Source organism: Trachurus trachurus (genome assembly GCF_905171665.1).
Source record: "Trachurus trachurus genome assembly, chromosome: 13".
Taxonomy (NCBI): Eukaryota; Metazoa; Chordata; class Actinopteri; order Carangiformes; family Carangidae; genus Trachurus; species Trachurus trachurus.
The window spans coordinates 15,371,705-15,391,599 of NC_139892.1; the positions used below are offsets into that span (position 1 = coordinate 15,371,705).

The 19,895-nt window shown below is 43.0% G+C and overlaps 1 protein-coding gene across 1 annotated transcript in view; it reads left to right on the top strand.

Moving 5' to 3' along the window:
* Positions 1-2,741: 2,741 nt before the first annotated feature.
* The window catches only part of clmpb (CXADR like membrane protein b), a 62,749-nt gene continuing 45,595 nt past the window's right edge, over positions 2,742-19,895 (top strand). The window contains 2 exon segments of the mRNA XM_083985392.1: positions 2,742-3,035; positions 3,039-3,114. Of these exon segments, the coding sequence (XP_083841518.1) occupies positions 3,018-3,035; positions 3,039-3,114 (94 nt within the window). The 5' untranslated portion in view covers positions 2,742-3,017.

Consider the following 19,895-nt stretch of genomic DNA (forward strand, 5'->3'; position numbering starts at 1 on the left):
AGGAGATGGAGGTGGCCAAAGCCTGGCATCCCGGCGTGCTCGCGTGTGTTTGCATGGTGTCGTCCGTGCGTCAACAAAACACTAACACATCCCTGTGATGTCATGATGAGGGAGATACAGCTGTTCTGGCGGATGCGAACACTCTTGCAGAAGCGCTCCGTCTCTGCCAGGAAGTCTGAGGTGCATCTTGTTGCTCCAATTTAAATTGCAAATCCACTTAAAGTACATAAGTCAAGAGTGCTCCCAGCTAAAATGCAAGCCGTGTTGGGTCGGGAAGATTTTTAAAAAATCATGTACCTTGCACTTAGGAGGATTACATTTTCATGCGCTAAAAAGAAATAGAAGGGGGGGGGGGGGGGGGGGGTATGAGGAGTCCCAACACAGCAGCATCATCATCACCTCAAAAAGAGGTAGCCCAAACTTCAAACGGTATTTATCCTCAAACAATATTACACATATTTCTCCTCGTGTCATATAATAAATTTCACAAGCAGTCATATGTTTGGAGTGCAGTGAGAAATGGGTGTGTAGGGATTGCTGAGCTCTCGGTGATGTGAAACTAATCAGGGAGAAAGAGCAGTTTCCACACTAGTGACTTTTCAAGGCCCTGTGGTATAAATATCAACCATCTGTGAGGCCATCTGCATTGGGGTGCTATATCATGCACCAAGGCCAAGCCACCAAACGCAGACAGGTTGCCTTCCATGACACCATCCACACTACATGCGAGACAAGTAACCCATTGCGGAATCACTATTAACAATGGATGTGCCCTCATTTCTCGTGTAGTGTTGTCATCCGTTTATACGTGAGTGAGGTCATCTTTTAAAGGAGCAATCATGATAAGCTCAGTGCTGTATATTGCAGTCTGCAGCAGCTGCACAGTCTACCCTGCTTCCAGATCTCATCTTCCTGGAGAAAAAAAAAAACCTGCTTTTGGAGGCCAAAGAATTGAAACATAGATGTAATATACGTTGGCTCTCGGGTGCTTTTTTCAATCAGGTGTTTTTGTATCAGGACTTTTGTGATTGCTGGGGTAAAGATGTCTGTTACAACCCTTCATCCATCATAGTTTGACAGCTGATATTGCAACAGTTGAGAATAGCTTTGCACCTTTACTGTGCTGCTCTGTATAGGTGGCATCTGCGAATACCCACTTCTGCAGAGATGAGTTGCAGTGAGACCGTGACCTTTTAAATTCAGGTGCAAATACAAAGAAAAGCAGAGCAACACAAAGACGATGCCAAGTGTTGTTACAAACAAAATGCCCGACCACACGAGACCGAGGACACCACTTCACCGTGTCTTCTCTGCCTCCGTTGTGTTGTGTACAGTATACATGTATGCTGCAGCCTCTGTGTCTCGTCAACTGTTCACTATGTACATGTGTTTTTCTTTGTGTCTGTGTGTTTGGGTAAGACACGAGAGTAGATGTGTGTGCATGTCTACTTGTGCATGAGAGACATTGTTTCAAGCTATCTAGTTATTGGAACGGAAAAGAAAGGAAGGGAGGCTGGTGCTGAAGAGCCGGCCACTTCAGGGGGAAAGAGAGAGCAGGAGGGGGGTGAGTGAAAATCCTTTTGTTATTTCTGTAGATTGTTGAGACATAGAAGAGGGGGGAGGATTAATTTGTCTCAAGGCCTGAGAGCAACCATCAACACACACGCACTCGCACACACACACACACACACACACACACACACACACACACACACACACACACACACACACACACCCTCCCCTCCTTTTGGCTGTTTGTTTACCTAACTTAGACCATGCTGCTCTTGTAAAATATCTGACCCAGAGCCAGTGCACAGGATAAATCTGGTGTGGCAGTTTTGAAAAGATTGATAGAATAATCCCAAGATTGAGAATCTGCTGGACAAATAGAAAATGTTGAGCAAACAAAAATATGCCCTCTGGTTCAAAACAGACGTTTAAAACTGCCTTTGATCAGGAGCCTGCGTCATCACAGCCTGCAAAAATAGAAGTAGCCCAGAAAATGTTTCATTTCATTTCAAACATGTGCTGCTTGTTTCTTCCTCTGAAATCACACATGAAAGCACTATCAATGCAAACCCTACAAACACATAAATACATAGTTAACAATTATATTCTTTATTCTTATATTATTATCTATCTTCTGTATAATTTGGCCTACAAAATTACTGAAACATGACAATCCTCAGGCGATATTGCAGAGTAGCTGGTCTTATTTCACTTCAATGATTGATCAGTTTAGAATTTGATCAATTAATTAATTTATCCACCACATTTCAACCCTTAAAAAATAATGAGTGTTGTGAAACTGTGTAGAATAATGTATTCCACATGTAGCAGTTTGATCTTGATGCAAAACTAAGATAACATTGTAGTAATATAAATTTAGAGTAAAAAAAAAAAAAACCTCATGAATCCTATATGCAAATCTAAAGTGTGAAACTATTATTAGCTCATAGTATAATTTCCTTAAAGGCAACTTCAAGTCCATTTCATGTGACAGCAATCAGCTCAGGCGTGCTAACAGCAGCTAACAAGAGGACCCACACCCTCCCCACCAGCCTGTTAGTGTTTGTAGCAGGATGCTCGGGCTGTGTAAGAGAACTTCAGACTCTAGAGGTCTCCATCCTTCAGCATCCCCTCATCATCCACCTATCCGCCCTCCTCCTCCTCCTCCTCCTCCTCCTCTCTGGCATTTTGTGCAGCGGAGGAGGAAAGGAGGAGAGACTGCTGAGTAGGAGACAGAGGGGACCCTGAGACAACACGTCCCACGCCAGAGCCAGACAGCCAGGGAACTTTGATTTGACGCCAAGTAGCCTGCGACGAAAATGACGATGAAGAGAAAGAGCCACGTTTCTTCTGCCGCTTCTTCTTCCTGGGAGGTTTAGATGTGTCGGGCGTGTGCAACACATGATGTCCTTGGACTCATATGCTCAATGAAGATTTATTTATCACTGATTTTGCTCCTGAATTCGCTGATGGTGCCGCGTCGTTGTGCCCGCACTTAGGTCAGCCGAATGAATGTGAAGGCAGTCTGAGCGCATTGTTTCATAGCTCCGTTGCATATGGGATTTCCAGCCGTGATGTCTGCAATATTTCGCTCTTTGTTTCTGGGTAAGTCACTTCCCATTCCCTTAAAACATCACGAGTTCAGTTAAAAAGCACTGGAGCGCGTTTGCCTGTCATTTATGTGAAGATGTGGACGCTTAAATGTGCCGTTATTACATTTAATCACTATGTTTTTTGTTTTTTTTGGTTTTTTAAAATGTGTGTGTGCATTTTTATTGTTTAACGTCCTTAACAACACATGTCTGAAATGTTTCAATTTTCACTACCGATTTAGGATGATGTCAGAATATATTGAGTTTCATTTATTCCCCATTGTCACTCTTGCACTTTATGTTGCTGCATAGGAGAGGATATTGCAATTGAAATTAGAGTGATTTAAAAAGGGGAGGAAAAAAAGAGAACAAGTCAGCCACAATTTCCAAAAACACAGGCTGCACTAGTTGGTGGAAGCTCTCAGAAAACAGAGGGGGGGGAATGAAAGGGGATAAAAGTTCACCTGACCCCTCCCTTTTTAAATCTGCCAGCCAGATTTATCCAGCATGTACCTATATGTGCATGTGTGGACAGCAGCTCTTCAAAGGCAGGCTTCCGGCAGATAAACAAAATGTTTTTTGCCATTTTAGCACAGGCGAAGGATAAAAAAAAAAAAAAAAAAAAAATGCAGCACACCCAGAAACCACTGAAAATTTTCCATATGCTCTTCATTATTGTTTGGCCTGATTTGTGAAGTGTTTTTAAATGATTGTCGAAGGGGACGTGATCTGTCTCTCAGTTTGAAATGAAACTTTAAAAGGTTGATTGAAACTCATAGTTTTCTATCATCATAAATGACATCAGTCGATATTATCACCACCACTACTGATACTAATATTAACACTGCTGTGATTACCACTGTTGCTGCTGCTATTGCTGATATTACAGTAATGTAACAAGAGCCTGGAGGAGATTCCAGGTACAGAGCTAAATGGGGGATTGTTTAATTCCACTGTGACTCCACTGACTGGAAGTTAGTCTGTGACTTCCAGTAAGACGTTTCACATTCATCATCTGCAGTAAAACAGAGGAGTGAAAAAAAACTCAAATTCCTCTCGATGGTTAGAACTGGGGAAAAACAAGATACCCCTCAGTTAAAGTACGAGCGGTTGAGAGTGGTTGCATGAGGAATAACCCAGCTTGTCTGTTCTGGTTTGAGTCCAAAAGTCGTGCTCTCGTCTGCTTGCTATTCATATTGCAGTGCAGAGAGAAAATCAAGACACCAGTGTTTGTGTTTAACTTCATTTGATTCGTTTGGACATACAACTGACGTTATTTGCTTATGCTTGATGTGGCTTGTGCTGTGGGCTCGCGAATGCCTGAAGATGTTGTTATCTTCAGCTTCCCTATTATTCAGTTACTTTTATACTGCGGTGACCTCTCAGGGGAGCACGATGCCCTTTGCCCAAAGCATTCTGGGAAAAGCTCCAGTTCCCCTGTGACCCTGTATAAGATAAGCAGCATAGAAAATGGAAAAATTGACATATTCCGTCGACCTGCAAACATGCTGACGTGTTGGGGGTTACACTGGTCTGCCAGTGAATCCAGAGTATGTGCTCAGTGGTGATGGTCACTGATCCTGGGTTTAACTGAAGGAGCTGACTCGGCATTAGACACTGCGTACTGAGACATTTTTTCTGGTTTAGTTCATCAGTCTTCTTCAAGCCAAGTGTGGAGATCATCCAGATACCGATGCCTTACTGATGATCATAATAATCACAATGATGATGGTGATTAAAAGAAACTCGACTCCTAGCTGTCACAGTGGAGCCAGCAATGCCGAGATGAAAACTTCACACATGAAATTACACAGTGGCAATTGATTCCCTAATAAGAAAATAATAATTATAATACTTTTCTTAAAATAACCATCAGGCTATGCCAAGACTATTAAATGACTTGTTGTTGCCATGGTGAGGCATTTTCTCCATCCTCTGTCATGTCACAAGATATGACTGTATAAAACAATTCATGCGGCTGAAAAAATGATATTAGGCTGGATGTCCAGTACAGCTGCAACCTGGGTCGTGGATCTCTCATGCGGGAACAAAATATCTGCCAGTCAGCCAAAAGAGCAAGGAAATATATGTAGCTTTTCAGGCTAGGCTGCTCTGCTGTGCCAGACTGAAGGACATTCCCCCAAAGTTATAGCCTGTATTAATTCAAAATCAACACCGAGGCCAAGTAAGGAGAGGAAGTGGCTGTTTTATTATAAAAGAATCAATAGTCATTAATAGGGGCTCATTTCCTTTATATTTGCTTTTGCCCTCGCAAGTCATGAGACATCCTTAATTTAATATGTGTTGGAGATGTAATATCCACTGTTCACATTACAGATAAGTAGCACAATTAATTGCCACAGAGACTTCTGTAGCTCCCTTCAGTAACTCTGCCGATTCAAAGTAAGAAACCGAACAAGGTCAAATAAAATAACTGCTGGTGGAGTGGTAGATCCGGCCAGGTAAAGGAGACCAGTGATGGATTGCTTATCTGTCCTCGTGCCAGGATTAAATGATTCTGAATGAGAGAATTTGAAAATGACTGTCCAAGAAGTAATAACACACTGTAAGTCACTTGACAGAAATGTAATTGGAAAGAATGAGCAGCTTCTCTATGTGAGAGCTCAAACCCTGCACCCACACTTAGGGGAGTCGCCTCAGCTTGGGTCTGTACTGTAAGGACAATGCAATGGGAGTGATCATGGGAATAGGCTCTATTCCCATGGAGTGTTTGTGTGTGTATGTGTGAGTGGATGCGTGTGTGTCCACATGCATACTTGTGCTGTGTGTAACAGTGAGAAGATGGCAGTGCATATGCACGCTATGCTCGTGTTAGATGTAGATAAAGAGAGCAGTGGCTCCAAACAGAAATTCTGTCCCCATTCTATATTTAGCATGTCTGCCGGGGTAGGCAGAGGATCTCTGAAATGTGAAGATGACAGGAGCCTCCTGAGCCAGAGGTTATGAAGTGACATCTTGATGTGTTTGCGCCTGAATCACACTCCCACACACACCCAGGCACAGACTTCTGACATTCCTTCAAACCCAGAGACATTTCGATATTTGACGTCTAGTTACCATACATTAAGGTTTCGTTTTGATCTCCTTTTGACTCACATTATTCTTCAGCGTTATCATGTGGCATCCCCTGTGTATGTTCTCAGCTTTGAAAATATTTGTTTTTTGAGAGCATGTGATGAATTTGGCACATCCAGCTTTGCTGGAACCTGAATTTTGCGGGATATGTAAAGCATTTGTCAGTTAGGTGTGGAGCCCTGTGCAGAGCATTGAAGTCAACCTTCAGCTCACATTGTAGAAGCTTAAACTGACTCTCAGTCTCACCTCCGCTGGTGAGAGTGATTGATTTACACAAAGTTTATTTGATGAATGCGATGCAGACATATCAACACTTGCTCACACACATTCCCACACACAGACGGGGCAAAGGGACAATGCAAAACACCGCAATACACATACAGCATGTACTCAGGAATCAATATTCAGTAGATATTGCTTTCAAGCTGTAGGACACAGTACAGTATAGCTGCATCTGGTGAGGGAAAATAACACATAGCTATCTGTGCATTGCTCCAGATAGTGAAATGACTTCCCTTCCACCTCCAATGTCAACTATTTGACATGCAGAACAAAGTGTAAACAGATTTCCATCAAGAGAGGATTGTATTACTCAAAGCAAAAGTGGCAAATCTGAATGGATCAGCAAGGGCAGAGCTCTGTGGAATACAAAACCCCGACCAAGGTTGAGTGAAGAGGCCTGCAGATGAGTACAGAGGTCCAGCCGTCCTCAAAACAATTGACCCATATCATTAACAAACACTGATTTGCCTCCCAAGCACTTTCCCCCTGATGTGTGCGGCCTCTGAATGACAGCGTGCTTCCCTGAATAACAATCCGTCCTCCTTCTGTACCTGAGGGATTCTTCATGTTTCATTGATCGCGGTGCTTTTAGTCAGAAGGTCTTTCTATTCTGTCGCAGCAAGCTGGATGCCATGTTTGAAAGGAGAGTGTTTGTAGGTAAAAGTGTACCTGCTTTGTAGAGTAAGTGCTTTTGTTCCTCCGAGTGGAGGGTCGAGGTCGGCTCTGTTTTTATAGCATCCCGAGACATCCAGAGAGGAAAAAATGTATAAAGGCCACAAGGGTGGAATGGACGAGGCCTGCGCTGAATTCATCTGTTGTTTCTTGAGTATTTCTTCATCTGACAGTTTCTTCATCCTCCCTGTGGTGTGTTTCAGCCACGCCCATAATTTCCAAGCTATATCCACATGTTATGCTGTATGGGCCTTTTGTCACTTACATCTTGTAAAACAGATAAGAAAACAGTAAGACACATGCCTAGACAGAGCCTGGCTTGTGCAGTGTTTCTGACCTATAAACCCTCCCCCTTTTCATCCTTCACCGGGAAAATTACTGCCAGATTATTTTGGAACGTATGAACAGGAACTGCCTATTTCACTTTACTGCTAATCTTTGACAGATGTTCTGCAGAGGCTCACATTCACATTAACTGGAGCCACATGCGCAGTCCACACATGACAGTACCACCACACCCGTGTGCTGTACTGCTGTACAGTGCATAAACAATTGAAGACACAGATATTTGGAGCAGAGAAACTAACACACATGCACGTGACAACTGTCCATTGTTTTATGCAAAAGGTAAACCATTTGATCATTTTTTACTAATCAACGCTTAATGGGAGATCAGAAACAAGGGAATTCAAAGGAATATTTACATTTTTGCAACAATCGCCACAATCCTTTGTTCGAAAGGTGCTTATATTAAAAATATATAATCAGTTACAGATACATTTATCAAGCAGCCACCATATTTCCAAGGCATTATGTTTAATGAGACAAAATTCTAGCAGCTAAGACAATTTAATAGAGAAATCTGGTAATATGAAAGATGTTGATAAACAACATATTGACTCAGTGTTTACTGACAACATATTTTTCATTGTTTTCTGCAAACACCTGCTCTTGGAAAAAAATGCAACAAGGACCATATGTTGAGGCAGCAGTTAGCTATTGTTTGCTAAAGATAATTGTCAAGGTTGATATTTAGAAAGTCAACAGTCACTTAAATCACATGTCGCCACAATGGCATTTTGACCACAGACATATGAATATGCAGCTACCCAGTAATTAAATGTTCTCACAGACTGTGGTTGACAATACACAATTTTAGTGTATGAATGTAAATCAACACATTACTGGAGAAGGAAACATGCAAATTTCCAGTGTTTTATTTCTACAGTTTGGATAGTTTTGCTTCAGAGAAGGTTTATTGTGGAGGGTTAGGGTGTCTTATTGTGTGACCACAAAACATCAGCGACATTTACAATCACCTCTTAAAATAACTTTGCCTTTGCCTCTTGCATCACTTGATCCCACAGCCTCTGGATCTCTTACTAACTGGCCAAAGCAGAAATACATTCAGTTATAAGCACATCATGTACAACAGGATTCTTTGGCTTTGTGTTATTGCATCAGGAACGTATGTTTCATATGAACATGTCCCATGAGACTCAATCCATTATGGATATCTAACAGTAAATAGCATAACAAGAATCTGTTTGCTTTCACCTCCTGTCATTAGTATGATGATCATTTTTTCGTCCTGTTCCTGGCTCAACGGGTTCAGCTCATAAGGTCACTGTCACTGTGGTGATGTTATAACTAAGTTACTCTTTTGCCACAATAATCAATAGGTTCTGTGCAATTTATCATTATATATCTCAGACTTTGTGTTGTCTTTTGATATGCTATATTCATCTAAGAGATAAGACAATGCAGGAAATAAATAAGACAGCAGATTTATCTTATCAGCTACTCGAAAATCTAAAACAGGCACTCCTCTAACACCTGGTTTAGTTCTGAAACTAACAGGTTGCTCTGGCCTCCAGTTTCCTGTAATCTCCACAACCATGGCCATTTCCTCCAAAGGGAGGATTTCTGCCTTATTTGCAGTGGCGAATAACCATGAAAGTCAATGAAGCAAGCACAATTACAGCTATTTTCTAAGAAATTGTGAAGTGATTCGCTCCGTGTGAGCATAAATATTTTAATCAAGGTCTATGATTGTTTTATGTAAGCTGTGAGGAGATCAAAGAGTGAACAAAATGGTGAGATAAACTCTGATGCTGTCGGCGAGGTGGCGCATGGAATTGTCTCCCATTGATTCAACTCACTGAAGGTCTGTTCTGATATCAATTCTTTGCAGCTATTGACATTTGCTGGATACAGGACTCCATCTATCACCAGCTGAGTGCTATTCGGCTGTTATAGCAAAGGTGATCAAAATTCATGCATCCTGCAAAAACACCATTTAAAATGATTTGTTTATCAGTGGTGGGGGTTGAGATACTATCATCTCAGAACCCTGTTGTGGTGCTTTCAAGTGCTTTCTGCCTTACTGGAAACTGGCAGTGCGGAATAAAGCTGGCATGCTTGTCTTCTCTAAGCAGAACATGCTTTTGATCTATGTTCTCTGTCTCTGAAACCAGGTATGTCTCTGTTTTGTGTGCAGCTGCTCGAAGCAACTGTGCTGGAAAATAAACAGCTGAAAAAGCCAAATCCCCATTGCTCAGGTGTCTTTCACTTTCAAGGAGCTTAGCATAGTGCTTACATGAGTGACACAAAGGAGGAAGAAGCAAACTATTGATGAAACATTTACGCAGAGCGAGCACCGCAGGAGTGACATTGGTTATGTTACAGTAGAGGTCAAGCCTATATGTCTTTAAAGGTTTCCCCTGTCACCTGGAAGCCTGTTAACATGGCTGTGGGTTGAGCAATGCCTGATGGCGCTGATTGCGATGTCAAGTCAAGATGATGTGAAATCATTCTCTTAGAGTGGACTTTGATTGGACGCCGTGGCGTTCTCACTGCAGGGCAAGTTGTGAGCTTAGCTTAACATTTTCGCTGAGTGACAGAGTGTCAAAACCGCAGTAAACCATCTGCCGATAATTGATCATCTCTTACTAGTCGCTTAGCACTTTAATTGGTCGTGGGGTGCACCTGTCAGTCTCCAACCTGTGCGATGCTTCATCTCACACTGTGATTATTGATTATCATGTCCAAATATCAACTTGGACATTCAAACAGCATCACGCTGCTGAAATGAAAATCAGCAAGAGAATGCAGTTCACAGCAAGACTGTGTCCACAGGGAGTCGTTCCTGTGAACCTTAAAAACAGAAGGATTTTTCATGCAGACAGAAAGAATTATGAATGTAGCCTACAGTACATGTTTTGCATTTATTTATATGATGCAGATGTACAGTAGAACGTGTTGACTTCTCCTTCATTCAGCTGTAATTCTATCCACCGAATTAATTGCCTGAATAAAAGCAACTTGCCTTACACCACATAATGGCAACCATGGCAAGGTTTTTTTTTTCTTTCTTCCTCCTCCTCCTCCTCCTCAGCTTTTCCAATTGAGAGCTGAGTGAATGAACAGGAGGAAATGTTCCACGTCGCTCTATTTAGACGCCTGCTGTTCCTTTCAATTTGAAACAGTCTATTAGCCCAGCAAGCAGGACACTCCATTAGGTGTTTTGAACCCACATGCCATGTTGTCTCACTCCATTTCCTCTTTTGCTTGCCAGTCTTCCCTAAAGCGTTAGTGGCTTTAATCAGCAGAGGCCCTTCTGCCCTTCAGACATTTATCTTCAGCCGCTTTTGGTCGTCACCAAGCAGCCTGGAAAGACCCAAAGATGGATGGTGTTTGGAAGAGAGGGAATTTGGTGGCCATTGATTAGAGTGCTGGAAGACAAAGTGGTTACCTGCACAAGACCTGAACACCATCTGGAGGACCCCCCACCCCCACCTCCCCTCCACCTTTAGTGCATGATAGCTAAAGTCAGGACTCAGCCATCTGTCAAATTTAGATCTATACGTAGCTACTTAGTGCGAGAAGGAAAAAAAAAAAAAGGAGCCCAAAAAACTTCTGATCATGCTCTTTAAATTGTAGCCTTAATCTGTTTATTGACTGTAATAAAACGTTGGCCCCTTAAAATCCTGCAAGATATGCAATCCTGCTAATTAATTCTTTATAGGGATGAAATCCTTGGTCATCAGAACCTTACCTCATGTCAGGAGGAACTGTCAAAAGCAATAAGTTAGGTTCAGCCTTGGGTTGCCAGTGCTGCTCTCTTGCAGTGGATGTTGTGTGATGGATGGTTTAATTATCCAACCACAATGCCAGCCATTTGGTCTGTTATAGCACAGCAAAAACCATTGCAAACCTAATATCACTGATCAATTGCTAACTGTCTACAAATTAAGTATATAATGCCACTGATTGTACTGCAGCTCTCCCCTTCAGTATTTTGTATTAAAGAGCCTGTTATCAGACCAGAAGTTTGAGAAGTTTGTTTCCGCAGAGATAAGTCTCTTATTCAGAAGCTCAGACTGTGAGTCAAAGAACAATATATAACATCGGAGCTTGGAAAAAAAGCGTTTCCCCTCCTGTCCTCCCACTTATTTTCCTCTTTTCCAGCAAAAAGGTTCAGAACAGATGGCACCACCACCTTGGTTTTTTCCAACTCGTTAGACTTGACTTGTTGATGAAATGGAGCCTTTACGCCATGTTGCCCATGCAGATGTGTAGCTGTACATTTCTTCATTGCAGCCACCGTCAGAAACTGCCCTGCAGTGAGTGTGGTATCAGCCACAGCCTGAGGAATGTACAGTGTGGGTGCTACATTTTTCTATCGTCTCATTTCCTTCATGAACACAAAGTCGGTGGTAGTCTTGCTTTAGACATAAAGTGAAGGTGGAGTTTGCTTGTGTTTGTTACTGCTGCTTAAACACTTCTATACACGTGCTCTCTGCAGCTGTAGGCAAATGGTGCTCATGTGATTGTGTAAACTGACTGCAGTAATGGAGTGTACCTCGGAGACTTGCAAATTGATGCCAACAAACTTTGCAATCATAACGGCATGTTTTCTGCATTCGTTTTTGACATCCTCTCCGTTTCTGTTTAGTACACGCTTGTTTAGCCTGGCCCATCACGCAGCCTGTCAGACCTAACTTAAACAGCACCGCATCTCTTGTCGAGAGACAGACAGGGCCTTAGGACTGCATTCAAGATGCCTGTCATGGTTTGGCATTGTTGTCCACACTGTCACACACAGAAAAGAACTGTCTTAAAGCGGTTGCTGGTCCTGTGCTGTTCTTCAGTGTGTGAACGGTGCGGCAGCGGGTGAAAACTGTGCCGCACTGTGTGGCTTTACGTCTTTTTCAGAATTATTAAACATGAGGCATTTTTGGACCTCACATTTTCTCACAGCAGCAGACATAACTTTTACTTTGTGTGTCTTTCTTCAAGAGGGAAATCAAGAGTGTTAGTGTTTGGCTTGATTTGCCTGTCTGGTGTCCAAAGACGCTGTGGAGGAGGAAATAGCAGAGTTTGCAAATTCAAGCTCTTAAAATAATTAAAGTTGGCATGATGACTTCGCTTTCTAGACGGGTCCAAGCTTAAAAAAAGACAGCTTTGGGAGTTACCCCACAGAAACAGCAAGTGGAGTTGTACTCTAAAATTAATAATAATGAAGGTTAGAATATGAAATGAACAGTTAAGATAAATCAAATGCATGATGTAGTCACTGTGGAGTGAAATTAAGCTTTTGGCCACTGACCCATCATACTAGAAAACAAACATTTTTCCATTTAGGAGAGGGAGATGCTATTTACTCTATTAACCTTTCCTCTCGGTTGCACTCTTGACATTGAACAATGTGGAAGAGGCCAACTCTTCACTGGCCCTTTTGCTAATGAGGCAATTAAGTCTATCCTGCCTTGGTTGAGCAAGGGGCAGAGAGAGCAAGGCAAGTCATCTGCTGTCTCAGCAAACACCAAACATCTTAGCCGTGCTGCAGTCCGAATACATAACAAGCCCTGCTTTGGTGTGGTGGTTGCCCAGTCGTTGTGCTTCCCCCTTGTCAGTGCGACCCTTAGCACGGCTGGAGATCACAGGCAGCATCAGGCTTTATTTATCCATGTGCACTGAATCGCAGCAAATGGAAATAGAAGAAAAACACCGAAACAAAATTAAGTTTGTGCTCTGTTTGTGAATCCATGGTGGATGGCAACTGTGTTACAGCTATTTGCACATTATCTTGGGATAATACCAACAGCACATAGAGCACTATTTAGGGATCAAGTATTGGACTGTTAGTTTTACTCCCTGCATTACAGTCAATTTCAGAATAAACACTGCGTGATATGTTGTTTTTAAAATGCTTCAGGAAACACACAGAATACAGTAGCTCACAAATTGGACTTATTGTAAGTCAGAGCTGCCTGACCCCTGATTCATTTCTGAGCCTGTGTGTGCCCTGTTGATTTGAGTATCTACCTTGTCACCAGCCTTGACAGCAAGGCTGGTATTGTTTTACCTTGCAGGTTTATGTGTGTCACAATAACAAAATGTGGTCCTGGAGAAACATGCTGTAGTAGATGTCTATGAACACATTTTGTCCAAAACACTGTCATGAAATTTTACAATTGTATAGTTGAGAACAGAATGAAGGGCGTGGTCCTGTCCATGAGTAAGGAGTATTGATGTAATAATGTAAACAGGTGTGATCCCACCACGACTCTCTAGATGCTTTATGTCATGAGTTATTCATGCAGATAAAAGTGCCTTTGCTGGTAGCTAGACTGAGGATACAGGGTGTGTGAAGGCCAGTGCAGGGGTAGTGCACACTGTGGCTGGAGATTTACTGTAGCGTAGCCTACAAAGGGGCAATTTGAAGTTGTAGCTCCCTAGTTGCACAAAACCCTTTCCTTTTTTACTTTTTTATACTGATAACTAGAAAGCCAATCCAGTCTGACTGACAGAGAGAAAGAGAAAGCTGTGAATATATAACCACGTGAATGCATGCTTGATTGAGTGGCAGTCAATGTGTGTGTTCATGTCTGGTTATATCATCAGATCCCCTCGCTGACACATGTTTGAGGGAAAGCATGGAATTGCATTGGCCTCAAGAGCCTGCTAGGAGAGCGTTGATTGCCGTTAAATGTGCTGATACTCAGCATCCATTTAAAAAAACAAACACTCCAACACTAACAATTGTTACCCAATTAAATGAGTTTGACAGCAATTAGCATGTTTCGTCCCTCTTAGCCCAGTGACTGGCTGCTATGAGCAGCTGCTGTGTCATACAAAAGGGGCCTGCATTAGGGCCTAAGTTAATGTGTTTAAGGGATGCACAATTCTAACGAGTGATAACGGAAGGCTTACGGCTGCTCAGAAGGGATTAGGGGACATAGTTGTCTGTCTTAAAGCTCAGGCTTAACCATCGCACTTTTTTTCCACCCCTTTTCCATCTCTCTTTCCTGGTAATGAATCGCCATGCGGCGTTTCTTGACACAACCCACGAAAAAGAACGTCTCACTTGGCAGCGATGGAAGACGGCTGCTCATTAGCTGTGGAAAGGTATACGGAAGCAGAAAGACAAGACGTCTGCACAGATTTGTTTGAGATCAATGACAGTGTTCTGACGCTTCCTCTATAGAACGTGGCTGCCACCGCTTAACAGACAAGATTCATAGGGGCTTACGTAGGTATAGGCAAAGGTGTGTTTAAACCACAAAGAGATACAGTATGTAGAAGAACAACAACAAAATGAGCATGTTTAGCATCACAGTTCAGCCCTCTTGTGCAGGATTCACTGTGCACTATAACACATTTGGGTAACACTTTATTTTAAGGGGTCCTTGTTCCTGTGTATCTACCTAATTAATTACAGTGTAATTACCTATGTAACCGTATGTAATAACATGTACTTACATTGTAAATACATAGTGTATTTTGGTTTACTTACAGGTCCTTGTTACACTTGTAATAAGAAATGCTTGTGCAAAGAGAGAGGCCACTTTGGCATTTCTTATTACAAGTGTAACAAGGACCTGTAAGTACACCAAAATACACTATGTATTTACAATGTAAGTACATGTTATTACATACGGTTACATAGGTAATTACACTGTAATTAATTAGGTAGATACACAGGAACAAGGACCCCTTAAAATAAAGTGTTACCCACATTTGTCTTTACCACGTGATTGGATCAATACTGAGAGATTACCACAGGTTGGTTTGTGAGACCCAGACGCCTCTGAAGTGGCAGGATTGGAGAGTGACAGAGCTACAGTTTTACAGGACACTGAAAATGCATCGTGGCAAGGGTGGCAGAAAAAGTGCCCAGTTAAGCAATGGGACTTCACCACGTGTATTTGCTGCTGGCTAAAATTACTGTCATTGGATGAGACAGGTTACATGCCAGGCAAAATATCCTGAATAATACAGAAAGCACCGTCATCACACATATGCAACCTTCTTTTTAATCACTCCAGACCTCATCCTTTTCTTCACTGAGAAATGACTAAGCTCACATAGCACACAGGCACCAGACAATGGAACATCTGTTTTATTCTTTTGTTGCATTTAACATGTGCACCACTGTGTTATGGTCACATTTTAATGAAAATTCCAGGACGGATGATACCACTAACCTTTGGCTCTGTGTATAAACCAATGCTGTTGTTTATCTCAGGCTAAGAGCCCTCTTGTGAACATAAATAGACCTGGGTGCAGTTTTTCTGAAGCAATGTCAGTATGGTTTTCGCTCAACCCTGCGCTGCCCCTGTGAAGTGTATCAGGAGACCTTTTCATTGGCATGCAAGTTAGCGCCATTGTCGCCTGGTGACTGCACCACCCAGGGTTCTCTGGGGAAATCATAATGCAACACTTCTGGTTCACTTTTGATTATCAATGAAAGTTATTGTATTGAGGCATGTATGACCTGGTTAGAGCACCACATAGCTGGTGTCTCCTTCATTTCCTTCCTTCCTGCACTTCTCTGTGGTCCTCTTTAACCAGACCAGCTGAATATATAATCACTGCATCAGCTGATCTCATAGAAGATAGAGCAGTGGTTATACGTGGAAAGATAACAGACATTTTGCCAGCTCTGCATTATGGCACATATTATCTTCTGAATGCATTAGCATGGCCAGCAGAACATAGGTTTTGAAAGCCCCTCATTATTTTACACATTGATTTTTGCTTCACTTCACTTACAGCAGAGCTCAAGTAATCCCACTTATTGTTTATTTATCCTCTCTGTCACAGCGTACAGCATTGTATTTGATCAGAGGATAGGAAAACAAACTGTTTATTTTTTTCAGACCCCAGATGTTGTCTTTATTGCTATTGTTTGCCTGCATGGCATTGGAATGCAATAGAAGTATGAATGATGTTTCACTAGACTGACCAGTGCGGTCATTAATCCTAATATTTAGACTGAAGCCGCCATCCACTCCCAGCCGCGCGGCTTGACTACAAGTAATCATGGCCATACACCCGTGTGTATTGTGCTTGCGGAAAAAAACACTACAAGCACAGAAGCTTAGTCCATCAATCTAAGAGGCCAGACCTTTTTTTTTCTCTAACCCCGTGTTGGAAGATTTTACATGTCATCCCCCCTCCCATCCTGAGGGAGTATGTTTATGAGCCCTCTCTCTTACTGTCCTGTCTCTTCCCCAATCTCCTCTCCTTCCGATGAGACAAGGGGTCTGAGGGGATGGAGCGCGTATGGCTCTTCGCCGCAGGGTCATGATGGATGGCCACTCAGCTATACGCGCCTTGCTCACCAGAGGCCGACCATATTTCTCCTTCACTGCCCGCGTAGACCTGCATCTACATGAGGGGATGCTGCTTTCTGTGAACTCAGCAGGGCCGAGGAGGAGTATTTGATTAGATGTAATGGAATTACAATAATCTGATTCCCAAAAAAAAAGATGACATCTGTAATCTTTTGCAGTTACTGTAAATATGCAGTAATAAGATCACGGATGCTTATGATGCTTCGGAGTTATTGCATTGCTCAGTGCAATTGTGGCATCTAAACTGTGGGATTTTTCATATCATGGAGGATATGTAGATTCAAATGAGCCCTGTTTAACTGAACGCTTTTATTATGACTGTGACGGAAATTAACAATTCCAGCAGCATTACTATGGTTACAGTTTTCTGCAGGTAATCAGCACTTTAAGTAATTGCCTTTGAGTGTAATCCTCCTATCCTTTATAACCGGTGATGCATTGAAGGGTGGGCTGGTTTGGGTTGGTGTGATACGGCAGCGGTGGGGGCTTGAGGGGGATTGGCTTGGGGATGGATATGTTGAGGTGGAGTATAAGCCACGGGATGACCCAAGGGCCTTATTGGAAGCTATATGGCTTGGTTATAGAAGGAATAAACGCTGCAGGGTGCTCTGCATGGCAGCACACTGCTGCTTTTGGGTCAGAGAAATGAGAGGGGAGAGAGAGAGAGAGGGAGAGAGCGATAGAGAGAGAGAGGGTCTGTCATTGATCCTGTGGCATTAGCCTGGGCTCCAGTCATAATGAAGCCAGTGCTGCGTGCTCTACGTGCAAGTGTTTATGTGTGTGTGTGTTTCTGACAACTCCTGTAAATATCTGCATCTGGAGTGTTTATATCCCAGTCATTAATTATAACTCGTGTGGACACAAATAAATCACTCCGAGCGTGTGTGTGCACATGCATGTGTTTGTATCCCCAGATTGCCTGTGTGTATGTTTGTATACCTATTCTCTTTGTTCAGGCGTTTGTGAATGCATACTGTATGTATATTTTCACATTCCTTTGTGTGAACATATTGCACAGTATGCATTGTCATAGTGTGTGTATACTATATTTATGTATCCTAGACTTTGAGTACATGTTTGTGTTTGTGTGTGTGTGTGTGTGTGTGAGATTGTGTGTGTGTGTGTGTGTGTGTGTGTGTGTGTGTACACAGTGATGAAGCAGGAGAGGCTGCTTGGCGACTCATCCATCATTTTCCCCCCTGGCTCACGGTGCCCTCAGAGGAGCGTTGCGCTGTCACAGTGACATTGGGCTCATTTTGGACTAGAAAAATGGTGCATCCGCCCCCAGTGTCCCTGCCGCACATTGCCTCCCCATCTCCAGCCAACCAGGCAGCTTAGACGCCGCAGTAACACTCCCTCTGACAGTCTCATACTAGTTCCCCCGGCCGCTGGCTCTACACGCCGTATCCACGGGGACTGATTGCTAATCAGAGCCGGGGCTCCACTGAAGGGGCCCACCTCTTTTGTCTTTTGTCCACCGACATTTAGCACGGCTGCTTCAGGTGAGCTGTCAACTTCTCTGACCCTCCCCACCCCCACCCCTCCCCCACCAATCCTGGATAACCTTGGACAGGGGTGGGAGGAGGGGGAAGCAGATGTGGGAGAGAACCAGAGAGAGATGAGACCACTTTATGAGCGTCCCGCGGTCTCTCTGCCCCATCCTGCGTCTCTCTCCCTCTCTGGTAATGTACAGGGTGAGTCAGCATGAGCAACTGCAGTATAGCGGGCCGATCACTCTGTTTACGCCTGCCTCTAAAGAGACAATGCCAGCGCTGTGCCGCCAAGCCGCCGCTGCTTCTGCTCCATGCTGCTGTTTCATGACCCAATGTGGTGTATGTGTATGTGTGTGCGTGCGTGTGTCCTCCAACCCTTCATTAGCCCAGGCTGGACATCGCAAACACACATAGGACACTGCTGAGAGTGATGGGTTTCATGGTCAGGGAGACATGCTGGGTTGTGAATTTATTATCTGGAGAGAGATGAGGGTAGAGCTGTGCGATATTACGATATATATCGTAGTACGATATAAAAACGTCTACCGTACGAAAGAGCCGTCTATCGTTTAAATCGTAATTTTAACTACATTAATCAGAGAGGGCTCTAATTGCAGCACCTCGCCACTACTTTGCGGCGGCATTTACGTCACCCGCGACTTTACGGCACTGGCACTGCAGCATGCACAGGAGGAGAGATGGATGCAAACAACAACATGCAGGGGGCGGTGAGTTCGGAGGAAAGTTTGGAAGACAGACCTGTTGAGAATGCAGGGGGAAACGAGCCAGAGGAGGAACTGATACCAAAAAGAGGGAACCGAAGTTCTGTCGCTTGGCTTTGGTTTGGATTTAAAAAGAATGACACCGACCAGAGCACGGTAATTTGTAAAATATGCCGCCAGCAAGTGATTACGAGGGACTCGAACACTACAAACCTCTTCTATCATTTAAAAACACGGCATGAAAAACAGTACAACGACAGCTTGAAAGTCCGACCTAACCCAGAACCGCGCAGTGAAAAAGAAAAGAAAAAAGACAACCAAACAGGCCTGAAAGAGGCATTCGCCAAAGGCACGAGGAGAGAGAGAGAGAGGTCCACTGGGTGAGCTAGATTAACTTTTAACGGGAGAGAGAGCGGCGCACCGCGCTGTCAAAGCTCGTCTCAGCAGAAAGGTGCTGGAGGTGTGTGCTTTCAAGGCAAGGCCATCAAAATGAGAAATATCCATATCCAAACTACATCAGACAGCAGTCTTCTGGTCAGAGAGGATGTGGCTGCACTGATCTGAATAGAGGTTAACTCAGTGTTCGGTACCCAGCATGGCGGCGGCCCGGTGGAACGCACCGTGACGTCACCCTACTGATAAGCATCTAAAATCACAGAGGCAATCTCTAAATTCTCTTTATACTTGATACTACATACTTGAAACTGATTATTATGTGGACCATTTGTCCACTGGATATTTGTGTTTTATATTTTTTTTTAATGTATTTTTTACTGTATGGAATTAAATGTGTTTGGTAAATAAAAGGAGAAAAGATAAGAGAAATTGCCATTCATTTCATATATAATGTTAAGACAAAATAATATATCGGGATATATATCGTTA